At 33.2% G+C, this 24452-nt stretch overlaps 1 protein-coding gene across 1 annotated transcript in view; it reads left to right on the top strand.

Moving 5' to 3' along the window:
- cv-c (crossveinless c) overlaps window positions 1–24452 on the top strand; it is a 124707-nt gene that overhangs the window by 63828 nt on the left and 36427 nt on the right. Inside the window, exons 6-8 of the mRNA XM_066735919.1 lie at window positions 63–305; window positions 651–844; window positions 2370–2412. Of these exons, the coding sequence (XP_066592016.1) occupies window positions 63–305; window positions 651–844; window positions 2370–2412 (480 nt within the window). The remainder of the gene's footprint in view (window positions 1–62; window positions 306–650; window positions 845–2369; window positions 2413–24452) is intronic.

Here is a 24452-nt window from a genome sequence, read left to right as displayed (position 1 = left end):
CCGTTCCATACGAGTAAACCAATGAAATTCAATCGAATTCGTTTTTCATTATCCAATTGTAGCCTCAACGTTGAACAAATGTCATCGCAAGGAAACTTGGGAGAGGATTCGTCGAAACCCATCGATATTGAACACTCCAACTGACAAAACCTTTCAGGACGTCTGGATCAAACGAGAAAGTGTGCATACGCAGACCATGAAGGAAAACGACAATCAGTATTGTGATTTAGTGGATAGCAGTAGTGGTGGTTTGGATGCTTCCTTGCCTAGAAAGAAAATTTGCAGGCCAAATAACTTGCCTCTGTGTAAATATACTTTTATTATTTTTTTTTTGTAAAACCTAGCTAAATATCAATGCTGTAAAACAAATAGTATCATCATGGTCTTCACTTTGGCAATGACACTAAAATTTAGTAGAATATAATTGTTATTACAATTTCAACAGCCTCTCGATTACTGTAATTTAAAACAGCATGTAAATTACATGTAAGCTACTTAAGAAATTACATGTCAAGCGCACGTGTTGTTATATTTTTATGTTTGCAATTTTTAATTACAGTAATTGAAGAGTTATTGCAATTGTGACCGTAATTACATTTTGCTCCCTGAATGAGAAGTATCATTCTTCATATTACTCTTTTTTTATATAGCTCTATCTATAACAGCAAGTAGTTCTCTGAGCTCTGGAGAGCTACTCGAAACTCCACCACGCGCTCCGTCCTCGCCTTCCACTGGTAGCCTTCAGTTAAAACCAGAACCTCTGCTGGTGGAGATGGGTGGTAAAAGTAACAGTGCACCTCTGCTAGAGAACAATGGCACAGAGCAAAATGGGAGGAAAACGCCTGTGAGTAAGAAACAATTTCTTCATCTTTTTAATGAACTTGGATAGAGAGCTTGAATTATCTGTCATTGATTGCTGATGGGTAGGTTATCTTGGGAGGCTAGTGAAATGATTATAGTTGGTGTATTACGAGGCTAACTGAACTATCAAATAGTGTGGTGATATTGAGAACGTCTTGATAGCTTTTCGACGTCGAGTAATCAATTGTGGGGTAATAAAACGTGTGCAACATCAACTATCTGAATTGCTACACCTGATGGATGATCCATTGATTATTTCTTATATCAATAATTAGTCTATTGCACTTTTTATCACCAATACTCTGACATTCATTTATCTGATTTCAATCATACGTCGTTGATAAATAGAAATTCAAAATTTAATCATATATTCTGCTTAACAACTTTTACACGACTTAGTTACTGGGTAATTGCGAAAGAAATCGTTCTATATTAATCTAACACAAGTAGGTATATCCATTACAAATATGTGTGAAAATGTAGTATCTGTAGGATCTCTAACAGCTTTAACCACAGATGTGAGTGATCATGAATGTGTCAGTATATCGATTCGAGTGCAGTTAATCGCAAGAATGTTCATTAAATTTGAGCTTTTATGATCCACGTGCCGAAACATAGACATCCTATACGCTCTTAAGTAACACATTCAAACATGCGCACACGTAAAGGAGCATGTAGTACACAGAGTATTCGCGCGAGTGTAAGTTTAGTGAATGATCAAAGCTAATCGACCAGCGAGCTGTGGTAACATATTAATCGGTTGGTATACCTCAACCCTCCAATAGGTATGACACGTAACTATTTACATACACATGTAATAGTGCTAAAGCTTCAACCCTTGCGATAACGATAAAGGTAGGAAATTCTCTCGCAATTAAGGTAAATAATTTTGTATTTTTGCGTCGAATTTGAAAAATCGCTTGACGTTTGAAATCTTGACAATCAAATGTATGAATTGAATAAACTCTCTATTTTCAATATTAATTGGCGATTACATTGTAAGCTTTCAAAGGAAGCAATTACCATTTTATTGACGAGTCACTGTCATTCAATAAACTTCCATTTTCAGCTCAGATTTTTATGCGTAACGTTGCATGGTTTCCGCTTAATTTAATTTCTATAGAAAATATGCATTTAAAAATTACATAAGTGGACCAATTATTTAAAGTCATCACGTGCATGGTATTCGTCGAACGAAACATCCATTCCTATGTGGGCATGCGGTAGGTAAGGTCATGGTTATTCGTTTGTTTCGAGGCCACCTGGCTCCATTCCATCAACTGGGTCATGGTTCGATCGTTGGTTGTTAGTTATCTTGTATAGTTAGAAAATACGAAGGTAACTGAAACGCGCAAAATACTGGGTAAATGGCGTCGATCCATGAAGCGAATTAAGCAGTTCTATTCTCTTTGCAAAGTCTACCGCTGCGTTGAATTGTTCAAATAGTTCTTACATGCAACAAATTTTTATATCTCCCTCAACTATTTATCTTTTATATTTTGTTTCAGAATCTGCAGCAACCACGTTCGCAATCGGAGCGACAGTTATCAGGTAAATTATTTTTCACGCATTCTACTAAATTCTTTAATACTAGTCTTGTAATATCATTTAGCAATTAAGTGATTTTTTGCTTGTTGTTATCACTCCTGTCGTTATTTTCGTAATTGCTGTCACAGAGGAGAATTTAAATTATGTTAGAATATAAATACAAATACATTAAAGCAAATTAACAATAATATTTGCTTACTGTCGGTGTCTGCTTTAAATTTAAAGCAGAAGAATTATTTGATTTGAAGGATTTTCAGAATTCGTTGAATAATTGCACGTGGCTTGTAACGAATTCCTATTGATCGAAATTCCTAATTTTACGCTTCTCTCAATCATACGGTTGAAGGAGCATTGCTTACTGAGAAAATAAGAGCAGAGACTAAGAGCAGTGGTGAGGGGTCAAGCGGGGGATAGAGTAGCTGATATTAATGTGACAGATATTAATTAGATTGTTGAAAGAATCTAAGCGAGCATGTAAATGCCTCCTTTCAATTGCCAAGTGGGATTTGTAAGAAGATGGTACGGGATTTATTTTTTCACGTGCGTTGCGCCATCACCGAGATAAGAAAGACCGTTACACTATTCCAATAATAATTATAGGCTATGACCTTCTTGCGAATTCCTTAAGGAGCCTCTATGAAAAATAAACCGAGCACTCTCATAACTGGAGATTTAATTGATGGGATGAGTAATAAGAGCAATAACCTTTGATTAGCGAGTGGAAGTTTTCTAGGAAAGACAGAACGGGAGGGAGGGGGAGGGGGCTGTATATTTTGATAGATCGAGGGGCTAACGATAGAAAAAGGAACGATACATCACGAGGAGCAGAAAATTTGGTAGAAGGACGCACGCGCCAATCAGCTATGTCACCGATAGTGAAAGAGGGTGGGTTTTGTGGTGGTGGTGGTGGATGGCGATGATGGCGGCTACAGTTTTGGAGTATTATGGAATGTCTGCGCATATAATGGTCTATGGAAAAAGCACGTGCAAAGAAACAGAAACTATTTTAAAGGAATAGTAAAATAATAATCAAAATTAAGAGGGAGAAATAAAAGATTGTGCGATGACGAATAAAATAATATATGTGATCAGGATGAAGAAGAAGAAGAAGAAGCTGATCAAGAGAAGAAATAGGAATATGAGCAGAAGAAGCAATGAGCAATGTCAGTAGCAGCAGGAGCGGAAGAACGGAAGCAAAAGAGGGAGCTGGAACTGAAGCGTGGGCAGGATCGGAAGTGGGAAATGGTTGATGGGGGAAGGGATAAGGAGGGTAAGGGGTGCGAGTACGGCTAACGGCATCAGCAGGAGGAGCGCGTCCGCGTCGTGCCAGTCTTCGGTATCACGAGCAATAACGAGCACCGTACCGGTGCTGCTCACAGTTTACGAGGCGCGCGTTTTCTCTGCCTCTTTCACTCTCTCTCTCTCTCTCTCTCACTCACTCACAAACAGCCTCTTTCGATTCTCTTCTTTCTCTCTCCTCTTTTCAACTCTACTTCTTCTCTCTTTTCTCCCCCTCCCCCCTCACTCACCTACCTTTCTGCATCTCTTCCCACTCCTTACACTATCCTACTCCCACTTATTCCCCCAATATCTCTTCATCTCTATGTACATATTGCAATTCACGCGATCTCTCGTATCTATCTCACCTGGTTGTTTGCTGCAATGCAGCCCAGATTTTCGCCTCTCCGGCCTACCACCGAGATGTCGCGGACTAATTATTGCGCGCGTTATTATTTGTGCCAATAATTACAACTAAAAATCGTCAATATCATCGATGCTTTCTTATCTCTCCTCTCTTCCTATCAAAACTCAAGATTCTTCTGTCGTGGGAGCAAGCTGCTTTGTTGATCTTCCAAATTTTCATAATTTTGTCTTGCTGTAAAATCATCAACTATTATTGTTCTCCTAAGAGTTTACACGATTGGACTAAGTCGCATTCTAATTGAAACGTATGTGTAAAAAAGTTTCACTAGCGTGTTCTGTCATTTTTAAAACTAACTGATTTTGTTATAAAATGGTTGTTTCTTTTAAAATGTTTAATGTTGTATTTATTTTCTTGTAGAATCTCTGAGTGCACTCGGAAATTCCTAAACTATGTATTATTTGAACAAGTCTGTCGTTGTTAATTATTCGGAGAGAGTATCAAATAAACGCATATTGGAATACATCAGTCGTCATAAACAGTGCTAAAGACATTTTTTCAGAATGCTTGTTCATTAAGTTTATTATAGGTCTGCTTAAGATTTATATTTTAATTGTAGACGCACACATGTATTTTTCTACTCAACACTCGCTCTCTCCTCTCTCTTTTTTATCTTTTACTTCCTTTTATCCATAGTACCTATTAAGTATAAATCTACCTTCCATTGCAATAATTTATGTTTAAATTCAGTAATTAGAAATGAAACCACAATGTTAATCAGAATTTCCAGCGAAAATGCTCATAGTTGCAGATTTAATTTGTGCCTTGATTAAAATATTTCCTTTTTTACTTGCAATCGTCCGGTGCATGCTTCAATTCCGCTCATGATTAGACACGCTATAAACTGTGTAGAGTATAGGTATAGGTAGCGAGCAAGCACCAATTTCACGCTTTATTTTTGCATTGTAACTTTATGCACTTTTATGTATTTGTTTATCGATTTACTCTCAGCGCTTGAAAATGTCGCCTGGCTATTTTTAAAATCACTCTCGCTTCGAGCAGGGCCTCTCTCTTCATATTTATGCGAAGCTCCTGCTTGTCCGCGCTCTAATCAAGTGCATTTTTTTCATGCCATTTTTGTTACACATGCAAAGCTTTTGCGGGGTCCGCGTATACCATTGCATTTTCATTCCATCCTTGTGACACGCTTGATTGCTTGCCGATATAATTATTAAATTAAGCATCCCTGTTATATTTGTAGCGAGCACACAAAACTTACGCTCTGCTAGATTACTCATTCAATTCCAAGTTTTGGGCATTGTTGACCTACGAATTTCTGCCAACGAAAAAAAAACTCAACTAGGTCGAAAGTAGATAAGAGGAATAAAAAAGATAATATAGTTCAAAGTAATTACTTGACAAGGAAAAACGAGTTAAAGTAACAAATAACGAGCGCAATAAAATTGTTACTGCCTTGGTTAATATTTTGCATAATATGCTCGAATGAATTTTTAACAAGGTATCCTCAAGCTCTTTGAAAAATCGAAGCCTTCGTTTTATTAATAAAAAGAGTAATAAAGTTAGAAATTAAACATCTTAAAGTGATGGTACATTTTTTTAGTAAAATACTATCGCGATCATCGTACGGTACGTTTTAGGCTCATTATCCGTTATAGGATTAAAACGATACCGAAAACTAAAAAGAGCTATATATAGCTCGTGACTTTCTTGATTGGAAAAGTCAATGAGGGTCTATAACTAAGAAGGACAGCTTGAACATAGCTCGCTGCTAATTGCTTGATAGATCTTCGCTTTCACCTCATGCATTTTTTTCTCTAATTATTTTACGGTGATTAATTAGCGAAAAGATAGACTTAATTGTCAGTATATCTTTAAATAATAGAGTGAAATTAAAATTTAGGTAAAGAGGGTATAATTTCAATGAAAAGATCAAACGTGTACGGCATAGTAGATATTTCTGGTGTTTTTTCCATTCGTACTATAGGTATATGTATGTTAGATTGAGTTTGCTCATTACTCGTTGTCGTTCGTGCGTCAATTTCCACATGACCTTTCGGAACAATACCGAATTAGGTTTAAGCTCACCATTAGGTGTTCTGAGCTCTAATCGATAGCCCCTATCGTGTGTTTAACGCTCTAGGGAGAAAGTTAAGGAGGCGTTGCCTCCGATTGGGACTGAGTTATCTCCGTGCACTATTTTATTCTACACTCTCTACTTTCATATAAAACTCACTTATACGATCAATATCATAATCTAACTGTTCTATATATCTTCAAAATCAAACCACGCAGCATATTTGCTCATCGTGGTATGGTCAATTATCAACTGGACAGGATATGTGCAATATTGTGTCGTTTCATTAGTGTCCTTTAAATCTACGAGTTTTTCGAAAAATATTATTAAAAATTTCGGATGCTTATAATAAATTGACAAATGTAATGAAAATATTTTATTTGCATTCAATCACACTCATTATTAATATTGAAAGGTTAACGTGTTGTCATAATACATATTCAATGAGTTTCAAACGACTTAAAGTTGTAAAAGATTGTAGGAGAAAATTTGATTCAGGTGAAATTTTGAAAAGAGTGTAGAAGAAATAAAATGGTGAGATCAAAGTGAGCAAGGGCAACGTTTATGGAAGTTAGTTTGACCTTTGGAGGGCTGGGGTTGGGCCACATATGTGGTCAGTAGCAAATTTGCAGTTTGTGTGAATCATACAGGTTACACATATAGTATGCATAACCTTTTCTAAAAAAAAATTAAAATTTTTATATTAAAATGTCGGTTCTCTAAAGGTTAAATTTATTCTATTGTATTAGATTATAAAAACAAATTAATTAAGAGTTTTGTTATTCAAATTTTTGAAGGAATCCGACATTTATTTCTTTACAACCTCGTATACGTTACATAAAAGATATTCGAGGTGCTCCTTTGGAATAATAGAACTTCAAAATAGTTACTTTTTAGCATTTTCAGTTTCTTCAGTAATACTGCTAAATATAGTACTACTTTATCGTCATGTACTGCGTACATTTTGACAATTTACATCAGAGTAACCACATCGTCTCTGAAACAATCGTACAAACTGTTTAAGATGCTATTACCGAATAATGAAGCTATTACCTACTGAAATTAATAGTCTTAGGAATAACTATATTTTGAAGCAGGTTAGTGAATTTGTGATAATAGAAAGGGAATGGCGCGCGATAGAGAGGAATGGGAGAAAAGTAGAATAAAGTATTATCGACGGCTGTCGCAAGCTGGTTAAGTTAAATGTCGTCACTTACAGCGTTACAAATCGCTCGTTAGGCCCTGTGATTACAAGTTTCCTTCGACAATATAACCCGTACATCATGTAATAAATCTTTGTGTCATTCGTCATCGAGAACTGCTGGATAACCTTGAAGTAAAATACTCATATGTATCTGTAATATACGTGGGTGTGCAAATGACCACGCATGCGTGTATGCATGAAGCTACTGCCACAATTTCATTCATTCGCCTACCGTCATTGACGTTTCTACCATAATTTATCACGTATAGATACCATTGCCTTATTTCCCTCGTGTCATTTATTTGTTCTATTCCTCTACTACGGTTTTCATGAATCCTTGCAAAGATCGAACATTTCACTCAACCCTTCAGCTTATAATTATATGAATTCGTTCTAGCTTGATCACACGTGACAATTTCTGATATTTCTATCTTCTCTAAATCTAATTAGTTCCACAGTTCGAATCTTCAATGTTTATCCACTTTGACATCAAAACGTATTAATTTGCAAGTCATTTGACCAAACTCAAACTGCATACCTTAATTTGTGTGTATCATTGATGGGTTTTTGTACATAAAAATTGTAACGAATGGCAGTGTGTATTTTAAATCTTGACGTTTCTGAGTATAATATAATATTCGATTGGAATCAGTGCTTTCTCATAGCAGCATACTCCCACGTTATTGCGAAGAAATGTGAGAAAAGTCGTGAATTTGTTGTCAAATATCAACATTGGTGATCCTTAGGATGCGAGAGGAGAACTGCATCATCATCCATTGCGAACAGAATAAATAACCCCTAGAAACTATGCATTCTTCGCTATTGAATATATCTGTGCCTAACGAAGTATTTTTTCACCAACAGTCGGCCAGATATTTTCTAACCGATGCAAATAGAGTTTCGCTCTTCGTAAAATGTCATTTTACGACCACTATAGACGACTATTGCCATGGATCAAATGAAACATTGAGAAAAAGAATAAGAAGAAATGCTGGGGAATTGATTGAGAATTTTTATTGGAGCATTGAAAGATAAAATATGCTACAGTAGTATGATAAAAGTTCGGTAAGTTATTACTTGCTGTTTCGTTGATAATGTAAAGCTGAAGAGGAAAGGCTAGAAGTGAAAATGTCGACGGAGGATAGTGGTGGTGGTGGCGATGGTGGTACAGAAATTCCAGTTAAAGGCTCTGGGAAGAATGAAGAGAGTAGGGGACATTCGCATGGAAGTAACAGAAGAATGTCGCACTTTAAAGAATACAAGTTCTTCCGCAGTTTCAGTGCCAAGGTTGAAAACTGGCCAATGCGCAAAGCGGAAGCTCTCTGGCGACGAATGCGCGAGAGAAAAATTGCAGGTACGTTAACACCTACCAGCCAGCAATTAAACCGTAAAATCCCTTCTTGCCGATCACTTGCAACCAAATTTTACGATCGACTCTTAATAGTAGATATATATTTTAGTAAAAATAAATAGATGAGTAATAAACTTGTTTTTATTCAGATTTAAAAGTTTCTTTTTTTATGATACAATTTGCGATTGTTGAAAATGTATAAAATTTTCCATGAGTAAGTCACACACACACACACATATTATCATATATATTTATTATATTTAACTATGGCATCATAGGGGAGGGTAGGAATTTGTTTTATATTATCCATAGATAGTACCATGTGTCAGAAACGTCGCAGAAACATGTTTACGGAATTAACTTGACACATTGGAATGTTTTACAAACATTTTTGACGCTGAGATAATGATAAAGTTTATCCAATATTGAATATTAGATAGGAAAAATGTTAAAATATAATCAAAGGATACTTTTTATTGCATATAGAAGAGTCTCAAGACGAGGAAAGCTCGAATTATGCAAATAGTCAAGAGACTTAGTGTTCGTATTAGTATAAGTAAATGGAAAATTGCATTTTTAAGCATAAAATCGATCATGAAAAGAAAAAATAATAAGACTGTTTCCATTCACTGGAAAAAATCTTTTATATCATAAGTAAAGTAGGATCAGCCCTTGACTTTATACACAAAGTACGAACAACCCTTTATTTTGTACAAACTCGAAATCACCACTGCTCGTCATAACGAACTAACAACGAGTGGGTCGTCAAACAACCCTCCATGGTCCCTTTTAGATCTCTTGGGTCTGCTAACTAGGTTGATTACTCACTGAATTCAATACTTTGATCTGACATTGAAAACAAAGAAATAACTTTATTCAAATAGAAATAATTCTACGATGAAATGTATATTTAAAAATGTATTTTCTAAGCTGTTACATGAATAAAAGTATAAAAATATCATTATTTAACCATAGAGATAAAAATATTCCATTTTTTTTTTGATAGGATATTTTAGATAACCTATTTACGTGGGATAGGAGATCATAATAAATGTTCAACTAATAAGTTAAATGATACACCTCCAGTTGTACCAATGGTTACTTCGTGGGGTTATTTATTGCAGATTTGTTGTTCATTAATTATGCATAACGCACAGCTATTAATAAACCATTGTATATTTACCTTCAGTAAAATTAATTCAAAGCGTGATATAATGCTATTTGTGATTGAATGCAGCTTTAAAATAGATATAGTTTTAATGTCACTTTCAGAAATGCATAAAAACTGATATAACAAATGAATGATATAATTTAGCCTACTAAAATATTTTTCATCGCGAAAGAATGCAATGCATATAACTGGGTAATTATAATTTTAAGTAAATTCTTAATAAAAAAGTTTCGCTTTAAATTAAGAAGAGATACTGTGATCAATTATAAATAAACAAATCTATGTTTGTTTTGACACTTTGTTTATGTTTCCATTTATTAATGGTAAAATAATCGCAATAAATGGTACCTTTTTATTTGGCTAAAAACGTAAAAAAGTGTTTTACATTTTACAATAATTGCAGTCGTTTTACCGAATCTTTTTTTGTTAATATTCAATATTATATGTATACGTTTACAACTTATGGTTACTATAATATTTAATCACGAAAAAATATCAAATGAAATAGAAGACGATAACCGTAAAAGGTGTATGAAAGTTTTAAAATTCACTCAGTGACTTATACGAATTTCAGATACAGCGTAGCGATAGAAAATATTAAAGCTTCATATTAAAGCTATGCATTGCCTCTCTCGAAATAGTATGTATACTATACTAAATGATACATGAATTATATTATGCAAGGAGCAGAACAAATATCTAAACACTGACTTTAATTTTTAAAGTTTATTGATAAATAACAATTGAAAAAATTGAAAAGTATCTTGAAATATAAACTCTTTACGAAAGTAGAATATTCTTATGTTTAATATTTATGTTGTTAATGAAAGAAAAATTATATATGATTTCAGCCAATATACATTACTGTACTTTAGTCATATAGTACAACAACGGTTCCTCTATATTATTTTATGAATTTATTTTTATGTAGTAAATTCTAGTTCATACAAGACTTTTCTCACATATTTATTAAATAATCACATCTAAAATTGTTATTCGCTCATTTAGATGTGCAATAAACACTTATATCTGGGTGATCATTTGAATGAAATGGAAAGTGTTTTATTTTTATGTATCTTTCTGAACCGTGTGCATTCTTCTAATGAAATATAATTCACATATGCATTAGCCCAGAAAGGCCTCGATTTAGTCAAATCAGTTAAAAATGTCAGCTAAACAGTTTCTATACATTTACTGTGTAGGTATTATTCACATTGAATCTACACGGAAATTGACTGTCTTCTATGAGAGTCATATAAAGTACTACTTATTCCTTTCAAAAGTTTCTGTATATCTAGCTATACAGTTGTACAGAGTTACTTGAAAAAAAAAGTTTATATCGTTTATGATGCAAATATTTTGTTATGAAATCAATTGCAACTGGAATTTATATTACTTTTATAGATTGTTGCTTTACTTGCTAAACTGTTTAATAAATTATTTCTTGGTAGATAAATAATCAACAAGAAGATTTAATTATTTTTCTAAAGCTTAAATTCATTTAGCTTTCTATTTAAAATACAGTTTTTAATTCTTAGATGGAGTTTTTTAAGAGTGTCTTCAAAAACAATTTTTAAAAACTTTTGGAATACATTTTCTTCTTGATTAATTCGTCCCGACCCTTGCAGAAATTTACCTAGTTTTCCCAGCTTATCTAGTACTTAATACGATAAACTTATTAAAAGAAACAACTTTTGTCATATATAAATTTTACCTTTTCAGATATTAATTTCTTTTTTGTAAAAATTATAAACTATAATAAATTAACTAAAATCTAATATCTATTGAGATATTAGTTATAGTCTTTAGAGTTTCGTACAAATTGGCAACGGAGAATTATCTTGACCTTGACTGATAACGAACTCAATCTGCAGATGAAGAAAATTAAATTTGTCCTACCTCGATCGATTTAATCGTATTTCATTGGTAAAATAGTCATATTTCTTGTGATGGTAACTGAAATTTCATTGCTCGATGAAGCACAAGATCGATATGACTGTTAAAATTCTTCAAATTAATATTGTATTTAAATTATTGTTAAACTTGAAAGGCCACAACACTCCTTATATAAACCAAAATACAAATCTTATGAAATCAAAGTTCTTATCGGTTCATTAAATCGATTGTCAGATCAATTCTAAAAAGGGTGATTAAATTATTAAAAATTGTGGTGGCCCTCATACTTCGGATGATTTTTGAGAGATTTAATCTATTATATTTTTTAGAAGCTCTGCACTTTTTGTGTGTGTTTTGTTGAATCCTACAGTATATTACTTCTGAAAAAAAAGATCTCTTAAATATTAGTTGTGAAATTCTAGGAATTTAATGATTTTGCATAAATTTATTAAATCATAGAATCTTCGATTACTTATCAAGGAAACAGTTTTTTCTACCATTTTTGTATAACCTGCGCGACACGAATGAACGATTTAATTAATCTTCAACAGTATATATACGCCACCTATAACTTCCATTGGCTTTTCACATTGATCTATATTTCGGTAAACATTTCATAGGACTCGCTTAATTGGAAACTATCGACGGGTTACGCCGTTTGCACACGACTTTTCTCCCTCGTTCCAATATAGAAAGATCGAGAAAAAATCAGTTAAAGTTAAAAAAGGGTAATATAAGGAGAGAATGTTTAATCAGGATTTTTGATGTTTTATATAACACCAGAGAATTCTTTTTGTAGTTCGTGATTTAAGCATTATCTTCATATGCATAGTATTATTTTGGATTATGCTTGAACTCTCTTTTATGTAGAGCAATGAAAAGTGGGCTAACTGAACAAATTTATTTTTAAAATTAAATGTTAAGAAAATGACCTAATTTTTAGAATAATCCTTTAATGCTTTTCACATATATATAAGAATTCGTAATGTACTTGATTTGTCACTTACTAATTTTGAGCATTTCTGTAGACCGCGAAAGAACCACTTGATGTAAAATATTACAAATTAGTATGAAATCCAAGCTACGTCGATAATAGAACAAAATTCTTATACAATTTTTCGATCTCTTTTATCTTAAAATTATTCGCTCTAAATGAATTTACCGTTTTGACACATAAGCTAATCAGAAACATTGTGATATAACCTTATCTAATAGAAGTCTCTCAAAAATCAACCAAGCACTTTTAAATTGCATTGGAACTTTCTGTACACCATCAGCTATTACCCTTTCATAATTGCAGTATAACTATTTTCGCATTCCTAAGTTGCTTTTGGAATTTAGTTAAAAATAAAAGGCTGTAGGAGTTGAATTTTACACTCGGATCAATTTACCTTCTACAATTCTATCGCCTTATTTATGAAACTTGATGTATTGTTGGTCAATCGGAGCACAATATAAAGGGGTCAACTCAGAATATTCGTATATACAATATACTTACTATTGCAATAATATTAATCTATGCAGGATTGTATTGTTTATCCGGATAACAATATATATATATATATATATATATATATAGTAATTTTGTTTTGCATAGAGAGATAACAAAGATAACAAGTTAAAGTAGTTGAAGAACTCCTTATGTGTGAAATAAGAAATTGTTAAGAGAACATTATTTATCTAATGCTTTCACGGACGCATATATGTCGCTTGAATCGTGCGCTTTTGTTTGAGTCTTGATAATACAAGCCGCTGCGGCTCATAAATAACGACCCTTTACGATCTCGTCGAGAAATTCCAAAAGAGGAGAACGCAATGTGAACGTTTATAATGCCGAGTCCACCCCACTCCTTCCCTTCCTCTCCTTCCAAACCGTCAATATTTTTTTTATGCTTTATACAGGCTCAACGAGAATTCTACTCTTTTTTTTGCATTATGCATTTTATTGGCATGGTGTCATTACTGGAAAATCTTCCATTAATAAAGATTATTTTTTTTTACCTGGATTCTTTTTCTTAGTAATTATTTAATGAATTAATTTCTATTTAATTAATCAACCTTCAACATAGCGTATAATCTTTACTAATAAGATACATTTATTGAAGCTAAAACGCGATCTGAACGATTTGTATTCTATATAGTACATTTGCTTATAAACAATTGACTCATAAAAGTTAAATATGATTTTGGCATAAAATGAACGCATAAACGACTTGCTACGCTTACGTTAATTATAGTAAATTATGGTTATCGAGTGTCTCTTACAGGGTAAATTTTTACTTCACGACAAGTCTTCGCATTAACGCGAAACGAGCAAATAATTGCTAAAAAGAAAAACTTGAAAAAATGGCAATGAAGATAAATTTAAATTTTTTATAGCTGCAATATGCCGTACGGACACCATCAAATGCGTCATCAAAGCCAAAACACCATTACCACGCCACGTATTCGCGTAGCCTCTTGATTATTTCAACGTTTTTAGTTCGTCGTTACCTGCACGTGAGGAAATATCACATGTCGTCGTTTTTCTTTCTTATCGAATCAACCAAACAAATGTTTTTGCTACGCAGGATAAAGGAAATGTATTAACTCAAATCAGATAATCTTAATCAGCGAGGGTAATTAGTCTTTACGCGTTACTTGGATCACTTTGGGGAAAACAAATATTTATTAGACTCATATATGACATGCAGTTTCAACATACACGATACACTTAAAATATTGTTTGATCGGAGAATTTAGGTTGGATTTATCGGCGATAGTGCATGGTTTTCCCAAAATACTTGTTACATCAAGCCTTCATTTTTCAATCTACAAAATATAATATATTCGTAATTCTCTTTCCCGGTAAATTCGTATGCTGGTCTTAAAGGTATGAGGAAGGCATAATGTATTTATGGTAGAGCAACGGGTGCTTTACGACTCATGTTTTACATTCCGATGACCCGGCGCCGTACACACGAGCGTCCTGAGATTTTCAGGATTAATAGCTCCGTAATAATGTCAAGCGCAAAACGGCTATGTCGTGACCAGATTATAACCACCTCTACCGCCAAAAAATTTTACTACACCATATTACATCCATTATCCCATCGAGGTGATTATTCCTTAACCTTATTATTATTAATACTTTCGAAAAACATTTGCTTGAAAATCGATGGGTATAAAGTTAGCCCCTTCTATCCTCGCCACTCCCCCTCTAATGTAATCCTCTGTGACTATAAGATTCTCCTCCAGCTATCCAGAGAGATTTTAGGCTTAAAGGTTTACCCACCAGTGACATAAAATGATGAGTTTTAACTGAAACTGTAGACGATGAAATTATGGATTAATTTTATTACCGGCCCACAAACTTTTTAGACCCGGCGTTTATAATTCAAGTAATTGAAGTATCGAATAGCTGCGTGACTGGATTATAACTACCTCTATACCGTCAACAAATTTAACTATACCATATTACATACATTACCCTAATTATTATTAATACTTTCCGGAAACATCTGGTTCAAAATCGATGAATATAAACTTATGGCCCTTTTTGCTCCCCCTAGTCTAATCCTCTCTGATTATAAGATTTTCCTCGAGTTACCCGGAGAGATTTTTCAGGCTTAAAGAATTACCCCAGCATTGATACAAACTGAAGAGTTTTCACTGAAACTGTAGACGAAGCATTAATCACTGCACAGGGGCTGACATTGCTCGCTACGAAAATTTAATTTAGGTATTCGGGTCACATATTTCTTAGATTCAGCTTTTGTGACTAAAGTAATTAATGTACCGGATAGCTGCGTTATAAAAATACCTTGATAATAAATTAAATTTGCAACCTTATAAAATTTTATTAGCAATCGGAATCCTTATATTTGCAACTTTATTCATAGCGAAACCCTACTCTATAACTAAATTTGATAAAACAGCCAACAATTTATATAATCAAGCTCAGGTAATATAATAACGCATCACTATTATGTAGTGATATATCAAAATTAAATGTGTTTCTTCGACACAACAATTTAATTACTCCCAAAGTTCTTTGGCTTTCATGAAAGACGAAAAATCAATATAAATTTGTTGAATATTGCAAATGATTAATTAAAAGGACTAGTACGTGAAATTAATAATATTGAATCCCGTCATATATCGGCTTGTCTGCAATTTCGACAATATATAGTAATTATATGCATATTGCTAACATACGTAATAGGATAATGCTTCGAATCGTGTTTTGCATACAGTCAAATGATTAAACATTTGGAGAAAATGTAGCTTTCTTAAAAGGCGAGTAATGAAAGAGAAAAATCACATGTTGCAGTTTAGAAAGTATAACGTGTGGTCCATTGTATTACATTAGCTGAACGAGACACGTTTACACCTGAGAATGCTTGCAGTCTCCAAGAAAGGAGCGTACAGTGGAAAATGTGCAACAGTGCATTTTGATAAGTTCGTGGGAACAAAGCTCTCGAATCCTCCCTGCTTAGCTACTTCTTAACCCTTAATGAATAGACCTATTCATCGAGGCCTTAGCCATTGTTAGCATTGCAAAGGGTTGTGAAATATTCTGAAGATAGTTAATAGAATTGATAAATGGTCCACATGGAATTAGTAGAGATTGTTTGAAAGTCTGGGATGCAAAGTGTTACGAATAGCAGTAGTCATCTAATTGTTAGTATCATTAATATTGTTACTAGTGTGGCTATTCTTGCTACAATTGTGTCCATCATATAATAGTTATTAGAAATGCTCAAGCATTAAAATAGGGTCTATTCACCTCAGGAAAATCGAAGCAACTTTTTTGTATTTACTTGATTTTTTTATTGAAAGCAAATAGATTAAATTTTTTAATAACCATATAATTTTTCAGGAAAAATATTTAGTCTTTACTATATAAATGGGAATCACGTTTTATTGAAATTTATAAGAAAAATATAATGTATAAGACTCTGTCAGTAATTTTTTTATGTTCGTTTATAAAATATTTAAACATGCTTTCTTTGGTTAAATACTTCTTTTTAGAATTCTACGAATTCTCTTGACACGAGAGTTCTTTGTAGTTTATATGGGCCAACGTGACCAGACGTCCCACTTTTAAACCTATGGACGATATATCATTCTGTTCCCCAGACCCCACAAGGGCCGGCAAACTGTACCAACTGTAATCAAAAATTTAGATTGCATCAATTTTTATGAAATATTAGCTATTCTTAGCTAGTACTTTTGACTTAAAAAAATTAAAACAATGTAGTATTTTTTTAAACGAGATTGTTAGATTTGTTAATTTAATTTCTCCATATTAATACAAGGGAGACAGAACGAAGAAATATTTTCTAATAGAATGCAGAATTGAAAATTTTTGTGAAATGACAATTCCTTAACAAAGTTGAATTCGTGCTTGGAAATGATTTCGTACACCTTGCCCGTAATTGTATTTTTGCAGCACACAAAATGTTTTTGGAAATTATTGCCAATTTCTTTCAATATTGCTTTGTCAATTTCATCTTCGACATTTTCTTTAAATTACCTTCAGCTACAAGTCTTACGTTTGCACGCATACAATTTGACCTTGACGTAATTCCTCAAATTACGTATGGACACGTCAGAGGGCCGTAAAGGCTCATCGATGAAACCACCAAAATCAAAATAGCATTATTGGAAAATGTGAGTAATAATTGCCAAAAGCACCTTGAAAGCTGCAGAAGTGATAGTGTAAAAGGCGTTGCTTTGGTCTTGTGGAAACCAATTTTGTTGAATGACATTTTAATACGAATTTAATCTGTTAGTAAATTTTTGTTTCGGTAAAACATTCACGATTTTTTGACCTTTTAAAAAACGTTCATTCTTTCTGCTTCAATTTATATTACACATAGCTAAAGACCAGATAGTATTTGTTGTATTGATTAATTCCGTTTGCATGCTTGATTTCAGTTTATTCAGTTTAAAGTAGAACTCGCTACAGCAGTATTATCGCAAACTTTCAACCTGTCAGTTAAAACTCTAAAATATAAGAAGTATGTTACCTTTAAAATTTGTTAGTAAATTTACAATATTATACATTCATTAAATATAACATTATATAAGATTTCACACGCGTATTACTTAAATTGGTTTATCAGGGGTCAACATATTAATTATAATTTCTCTTACTTTTAATGCTATATTTTATATTTTATACAATATTCTGAAATTTTTTGTAATTACTTTTTCAGGTTGAGTTGTATCGACAATGAAACATTTTTCTCTTTAATATTGTAATCGAGTAAATAATATTGGAAATGACTCTGTCTTTAATTGTAACTTAATATTCTGTATCAAATTAAATGAGTTTCAAATTAGAAATAGGTGAAACTTATTTATACAGAAGAAAATTGTAAAATTCTTATACTTAAATTTTATAACAGAAAATAGGAATAAGATTTCAGGATTTAGAATGAAAATTGCAATTTAATCTAATTAAGTCTGTATTTGATTAAATATTTAAAATTGCTTTCCCACTAAACAGATGTTCAACGTTAGTTATGAAAAAAGCAAGTAATAATATTTAATAGCGAAATGAAGTTTTTGCTCCAAATATTTTCTTCTATATACACACTCTTCTCTCTCATTCTCGTGAAGTAAACTATTAGCCATAGAAGCAAGGCCATATAATACTGAAACAACTTCTTTGGCTGTAAAATATGACACAAGTGCGTGAGCTATGATGAATTATTATCCTTTAAAAAGGAATAATACTACCAATAAACTATTACAACACTGATTATCGATAATAAAAATACTAAATAGACTTTTAATCGGTTATTAAAACTGCTTTATTGCAGTCTAAATGAAAATTAATCCGTGGTAATTAATTATAAATCCTAAGATTTATTTGGCTTCTCGTCGCGTGTATTAAATTGCTCTCTTTGTGCTACTTTCTAGTTAGCTCTATCGCTTATTTATTGATAATATTTGACCTTGGAACTCCAATGAGAGTTATTTACATTTTAAATCAACAAAAATTAAATGATAGATCAAAATTAATTCATTTAAAAAATCAAATTAACGAAGAATTTGTAAGCTATCATTCCTGAATAAATGCTGTTATATCCTATATATGAGACTGCAATATGGAGTTGAGTGACTTAAATATTAGATTAATAATTACTCGGTATAAAAGAAAATAGGCATTATTTGCTTTCCTCGCTCTTTTCATTTTCCTTATAATTTCTCGTTTTTCTCGTTCTTGACTTTCCACTTTTCTACTCTTACTTCCTGTCACTACGCTGACAGAGTCAATTTGCGAGACTGCCAAGATTACTTAGAAATTACTGAAATAGCGCAGTACCGCAAATAGCAGCCCCTGTTGATCCCAAAATTAATTTGCACAAGGTTTGCCTTGCCTCGCTTTGCTTACTTACGTACTTATACAGTTTGTGCATGCCACTTGTGCGATACGAATATATTTGTATATGGTATGTGTGCGTGAATAGCATACATATACACACCCACAATCACACATAGGTCACAGCTAATTCACTGTTTTGTCTGCAGTCTAATTACTGTTTGATCCAAACAATATATACATATATATATATATATATATATATATATATCTATACATACACCTATAAATATTTGTCTCCTAAAAGAAGAGAAACGACGATTGACGATGGAGATAAATAAAAACCCCTTTATTCTTCGCTAGACATTTAAAACTGATGCTGCACGTTTATCAATAAGATAAGTTACTGCGTGCTTTAATCGCATATTGTTCGTTACATGCGTGATCACATTAAAATAGAAAGTCATTTCGCAGAGGATTTTCCCGCAATAGTCTAATGACATCGTTATTTGCTTCTCTGTTTCAGGTAAGCATCAGCTATAGAACGATGGCAATAGTAGTAGCATATAGCGAATCATACAACTAAATTCGTGCGTAAGTACATCCTACGTTTTAAGGCTCGACCAATCAGCATAAAATAGTGTCCAAGGGCATGTCGTTATGAGGGACATAGAATTTGCATTTTCATGGCCCCCGATGCGCTTCGGGTTATCCACTTTCAAGGTGGACTACATTTCGTCCCCATGCGAGCCACCGCGATAGAGATCTCGGATAAATGTACCTTAGGCACCTGTAAGCACATCCCTGTGGATCCCCCCTCCTCTCTCATTCCCTTCCTTCATCACTTAGGATTTAACAAATTCTCTCCAAGACGATTAACGATCAAACTTTTCCTCACCATTTAACCCCTTTAACCCCTCATAAATGAAACCGTCTCTTACGTACTCGACGCCTTGTGTTAGCTAAACTGTTACACACGACTGCAAATTTAACGATCCTATATCCTTTTTCAATTCCAATCGTTATTCCCTGTATATAATTATTTGCTTCGTTGAATCCAAATCGTTTATAAAAATTATGTATAAAGCTAGGGTCTTGAGATTTTTTAAACCAAAGGTGACAAAAAGGCTATTTCCCGAGAAAACTGAGGCGATGAAATTTTTATGGAGGCTGAATTATTTAGGACAAGCTCCTTAATATTAAATAAGGGAATCCTTGTCAGCCTGTGCATGCTGGAATAAATAATTTATTAGTTTTTGGCTAAGAGCTTCTTTCAGCTATCTACTTTTTTATTAGAAATTATCTTTTTATATAATAATTAATGTAGCATTTATGAATATATGTGTGATTTCTGTGCCTGGGTCTGCCATGTAAAATTTAATTTGTCATCATCTCTGGACTTTTTCTTTTGTGTTTTGGCTTGGTGGATCGACCATGGTTGTATGTACATATATTGCATACTCACCATTTTCAATTTTTACTGGTGAATGATGAATTTGAATTTTTTATTTACCTTTTCACTTTTGCAAACTATAAAGGAAAGAACTAATGTATAATTTATAAAAACACACGCACAGTCTGACTAAATTACAGACCAATCCTTAATTTTCGGGCCACCAGGATAATTATTTAGTTATATATATACGGATGACGTAATATGACGCGTATGGCATGACGCTCTTTACCAACGACTTGGGACGCATTGTCGTAGCAATTTCGGTAGTAAGCCAAAGCAATCGATAAACGCTGTCGATAATCATTCGATAAAACTGAATGCTTTCTGATTGCTTCCGATTTTCTATAGCAGTTCGCTGTCAACGTCATCAGCGAATGGTGACGTCAAACACGTCTTTTCTATTACGTGTTTAATAAACAAAAGTCAACCTATCGCGTTGACAGCACAGTGACGCCGCATGAAAAAAATAGTTTTTGAATAAAATTTTTATTTTCATAATTCAGAAATAAAATAAAATATTGTATCAGTAATGAAGTTTAAGTATACAAATGCTAAATTGAAATGTATGCTTTTTCCATTTAATCAAATTTTGAGAATTCTGATCGCAAATATCGCGATTGAAGAGTGTGACTAATAATATTGATCCATAATTGAATATTTCGCTTCGAATATCACAGAATTATCAAGTTTTGAAACGACACAAATATCCACCGATTCGTAAAATATAATTCATAGCCGATGTTTAACCGTACAATTTCCGGCTGACCTTTTGGTATTAAAAGCGTTGATAAACAGTGATTGACAGTGAGAAAAACGTTTATTCTATGGTTTACATTTCAAAAAAGCATTAGAGCAACGTTTCAATGAAATTGGAATTTTGAAAATGAGTTTTCGAGGAAATGTTATTTTTATTGATTGCGACGCCACTGCGCAGTCAACGTCATCGGCAGAGCGTGACGTTGAACGAGTCTTTTCACATAACCTATTTAGCTAACAAAAACAGGCAGCGAAGTGTGAAAGGAAATTTAATATTTAATAACATCAACAGCAGTACGACCCTTTATTGTAGGGTTCAAATTTTAAAACACGTCCTGCATAGACTTTAATAATGCCGTATAAACGTTTAACGAGTATGGGGTTTCCCATCTTTGGCACCTTTCAAGCACCTTTTTTATCACCTGAGACGCCGTAGATCCATTCTATTGTACGATATCTCTTCCTAGAAAGATTTTCTAAAATAAGATAAGACAGTTTTCTCTCTCATCACCTAAAAAATTTTATAATCCTCGCACCACGTATCTCCTTGCAAATGAAGATCCACTCTGCGTTTTAAGTTGAAAGGTGCAAGTATGGGCAGTAAAATCACTTTTGAATGAAATTAAATCTTCAATGTTATACCAAAGTCTTTATCTTTGGTATTTCTTAAGGAATCAAAGCTAACCGATTCAGCGTTGAGGTAAATTCCCATAAAAACTGGGCACAACGCAATGCAGAGCGAAACAACGTAAAACCACACAACGCAATGCACGAGCTTTATGCCTCCGTTGAGTATCGTTTGCAATGTCTGTTTGCAATTTACTGCCATCCTACACAATGATTTTATGTATCTCTCTACCAATACTCTTTTCACCAAAGAATATCTAGAACTTTATTGCTCAATGAACATTTGGACATTAAACGTCTCGGTCAAGGATTACAAAAGACTACCATCAGTATACTTCGTAAAACTATTTATAAAGCAATCCTGCCTCAAAATTTTCTTTCTTCACATATTTTCTCTTCGTTCCTTTTAAACATTTCTATTTCGTTGCGGATAGAAGCAATCATTCATTCGAGTCAATTTAGATTGCAAATCTCACTTGTTCAATAGTACTTGAGAAGTGAATAGTACTTCATACTTGAATCAGTACAGTACGTCAATTTCAATTCTGTTACAAAAAAAGGCCATTGAGTGTGTGCATTAAGTTAATATATAAAAAAATACTTCATACATCCCACTGGCTCGCTTATAGAAGAGACTTTTTATAAGGATATTCTGTTTATTAACAGCACGATTCTGAAGAGGCTAAAACGCTGTGAAAATAATTATCCAATCTACTTCTGACAGTTTAAGCATGACTTTACAGAATAGGATATATAAAAATATTCGTATAAAATTTATGATATTAGTTTCTTAATGTTTTCCTAGCTGATAAGTTAATCGATTGTTCCATACTATGGAAAAATTGTGTTAGTAAAAACGCATTAAATATTCTAAATATATTTTTATTATTACATACTAATAGCTACACTGTAGTAATTAGTGCTAAATGGCATAAACATGTAAATGATTTGTAATTACTACAGAAGAGCCAAGATAAATTTATTGCACAACCTGAAAAATGTTGAAATAGGGAAGAAAGTTAAATAGAAAACACTTAATTATTAAATTTTTTGACTTAACCCTAAAACCTGAACGCAAGAAAGTGTTTATCTTTGCAACTCTTAGAGATATCACTTTTTTACATAGGACCTTTCTGAATGCAAATAGAAAGAGAGTTCGGAAAGGTCCTATGCGAAAACTTGATATATCTTAAGGTGCCGGTACACGGCGCGTGTGGATTTACGCACAATGTGGGCATTTTCGCGTGGCGCGAAGGCTTTCGTGCAGCGTGTAAATCCACGCGTCGTGTACCAGCACCTTCAAAGTTACGGAGATAAACGTCTTCTTACGTCTATGCTGTGTAAATAAATCTTTATTCGGGTATTAGGAAAGGACGCCTTGACAGATGAACACAATTGAGAATAAATTAATCCGACATGGTTAGTGATAGGATTCAGCTAAACTTATCATCTAATGAAACGTCAGTATTAATCAGTGTCATTGTAGGAGGATAAGAAAGGTGAGAGAAGTGATAAAAATTAGAATCTAAGTAGAGATGATTATCGGTGTGAAAATTAAAAAATAAAAATAATACTCGAGAGCACTCTCATGCTAAATTTCGTTCAAACGAGTAAGCCCAACAAGAATCTCTGCTGTTGATCGATCGAGTACCCAGCTATCAACCAGCTAGCTCCTTAATTTCAGGCATAATAAATATACTTTATTAGATCGTGTGCACGACACATAATTAAAATTTGATTATGACACTTATGTCGTTCTGAAAGATGGTGCTTGGAAATATATACGCGCTCGTGCATGCGTTATTTACGATGGGGTATCTTTCAAGCCTGAACTAAATGTTACAGAAGCCCTCGGCATACGAGCTGACTAGCTCAGGCCACTTTATAATAGTGCCTAGCTCCAACCTACCTCTTTGTACTAGACTATGCAACGGGCTAGAAGTTAATATAAACGTAAATGTCAATCAGTGCACTAATAATACTATTTGTTAAATGTTCTAATATGAAGTAAGATGCAAGCTATATAGTTTATTATAATAGATCAACTGAAGTGCTCTTTCAGATTTGCATAATTGTAAAGTTTAAAGGGCTTTCTTGGATATGTTAAAATAACGTGATTTCTAATATTCAAATATAATTATAGCGTTTTGGTTAATAGGGAATACCAACATGGCACTTATCGAAAGCGATTTGACAAGACGATTAATTACTTCTACATTAGTAAACTACAAAGTAGTTTGTATGAAATGGGGATTTAAAAGGCTGTCATTGGGTGACATTGGATTATTCTGAGTGAAGGTTGGCAGATCATATGAAGATCACTTTGAGCTTTTAAGAGAAGTACTTTTTATTTCATGCTCTTACAGCTGCAGTTTTCTAAACACTTATATAATATTGGAACTACCGAAGTTAAATATCTTAATCTTTTAACTGGCTGAGTTTGAGTTTCATTAAAATAATTGCATTAAAAAATTATTGTTTGTTTCTAGTAAGCATCTGTGTAAAATAACACTTTTTAAAATATTGCAAA

Source organism: Prorops nasuta, unplaced genomic scaffold (assembly GCF_024137725.1).
Source record: "Prorops nasuta isolate Cenicafe-Biocafe unplaced genomic scaffold, Cenicafe_Pnas_1.2 PNAS00015, whole genome shotgun sequence".
NCBI classification, from domain to species: Eukaryota; Metazoa; Arthropoda; class Insecta; order Hymenoptera; family Bethylidae; genus Prorops; species Prorops nasuta.
Note: the sequence above shows the minus strand (reverse complement) of the source record. Positions and strands in the feature narration are given on the sequence as shown.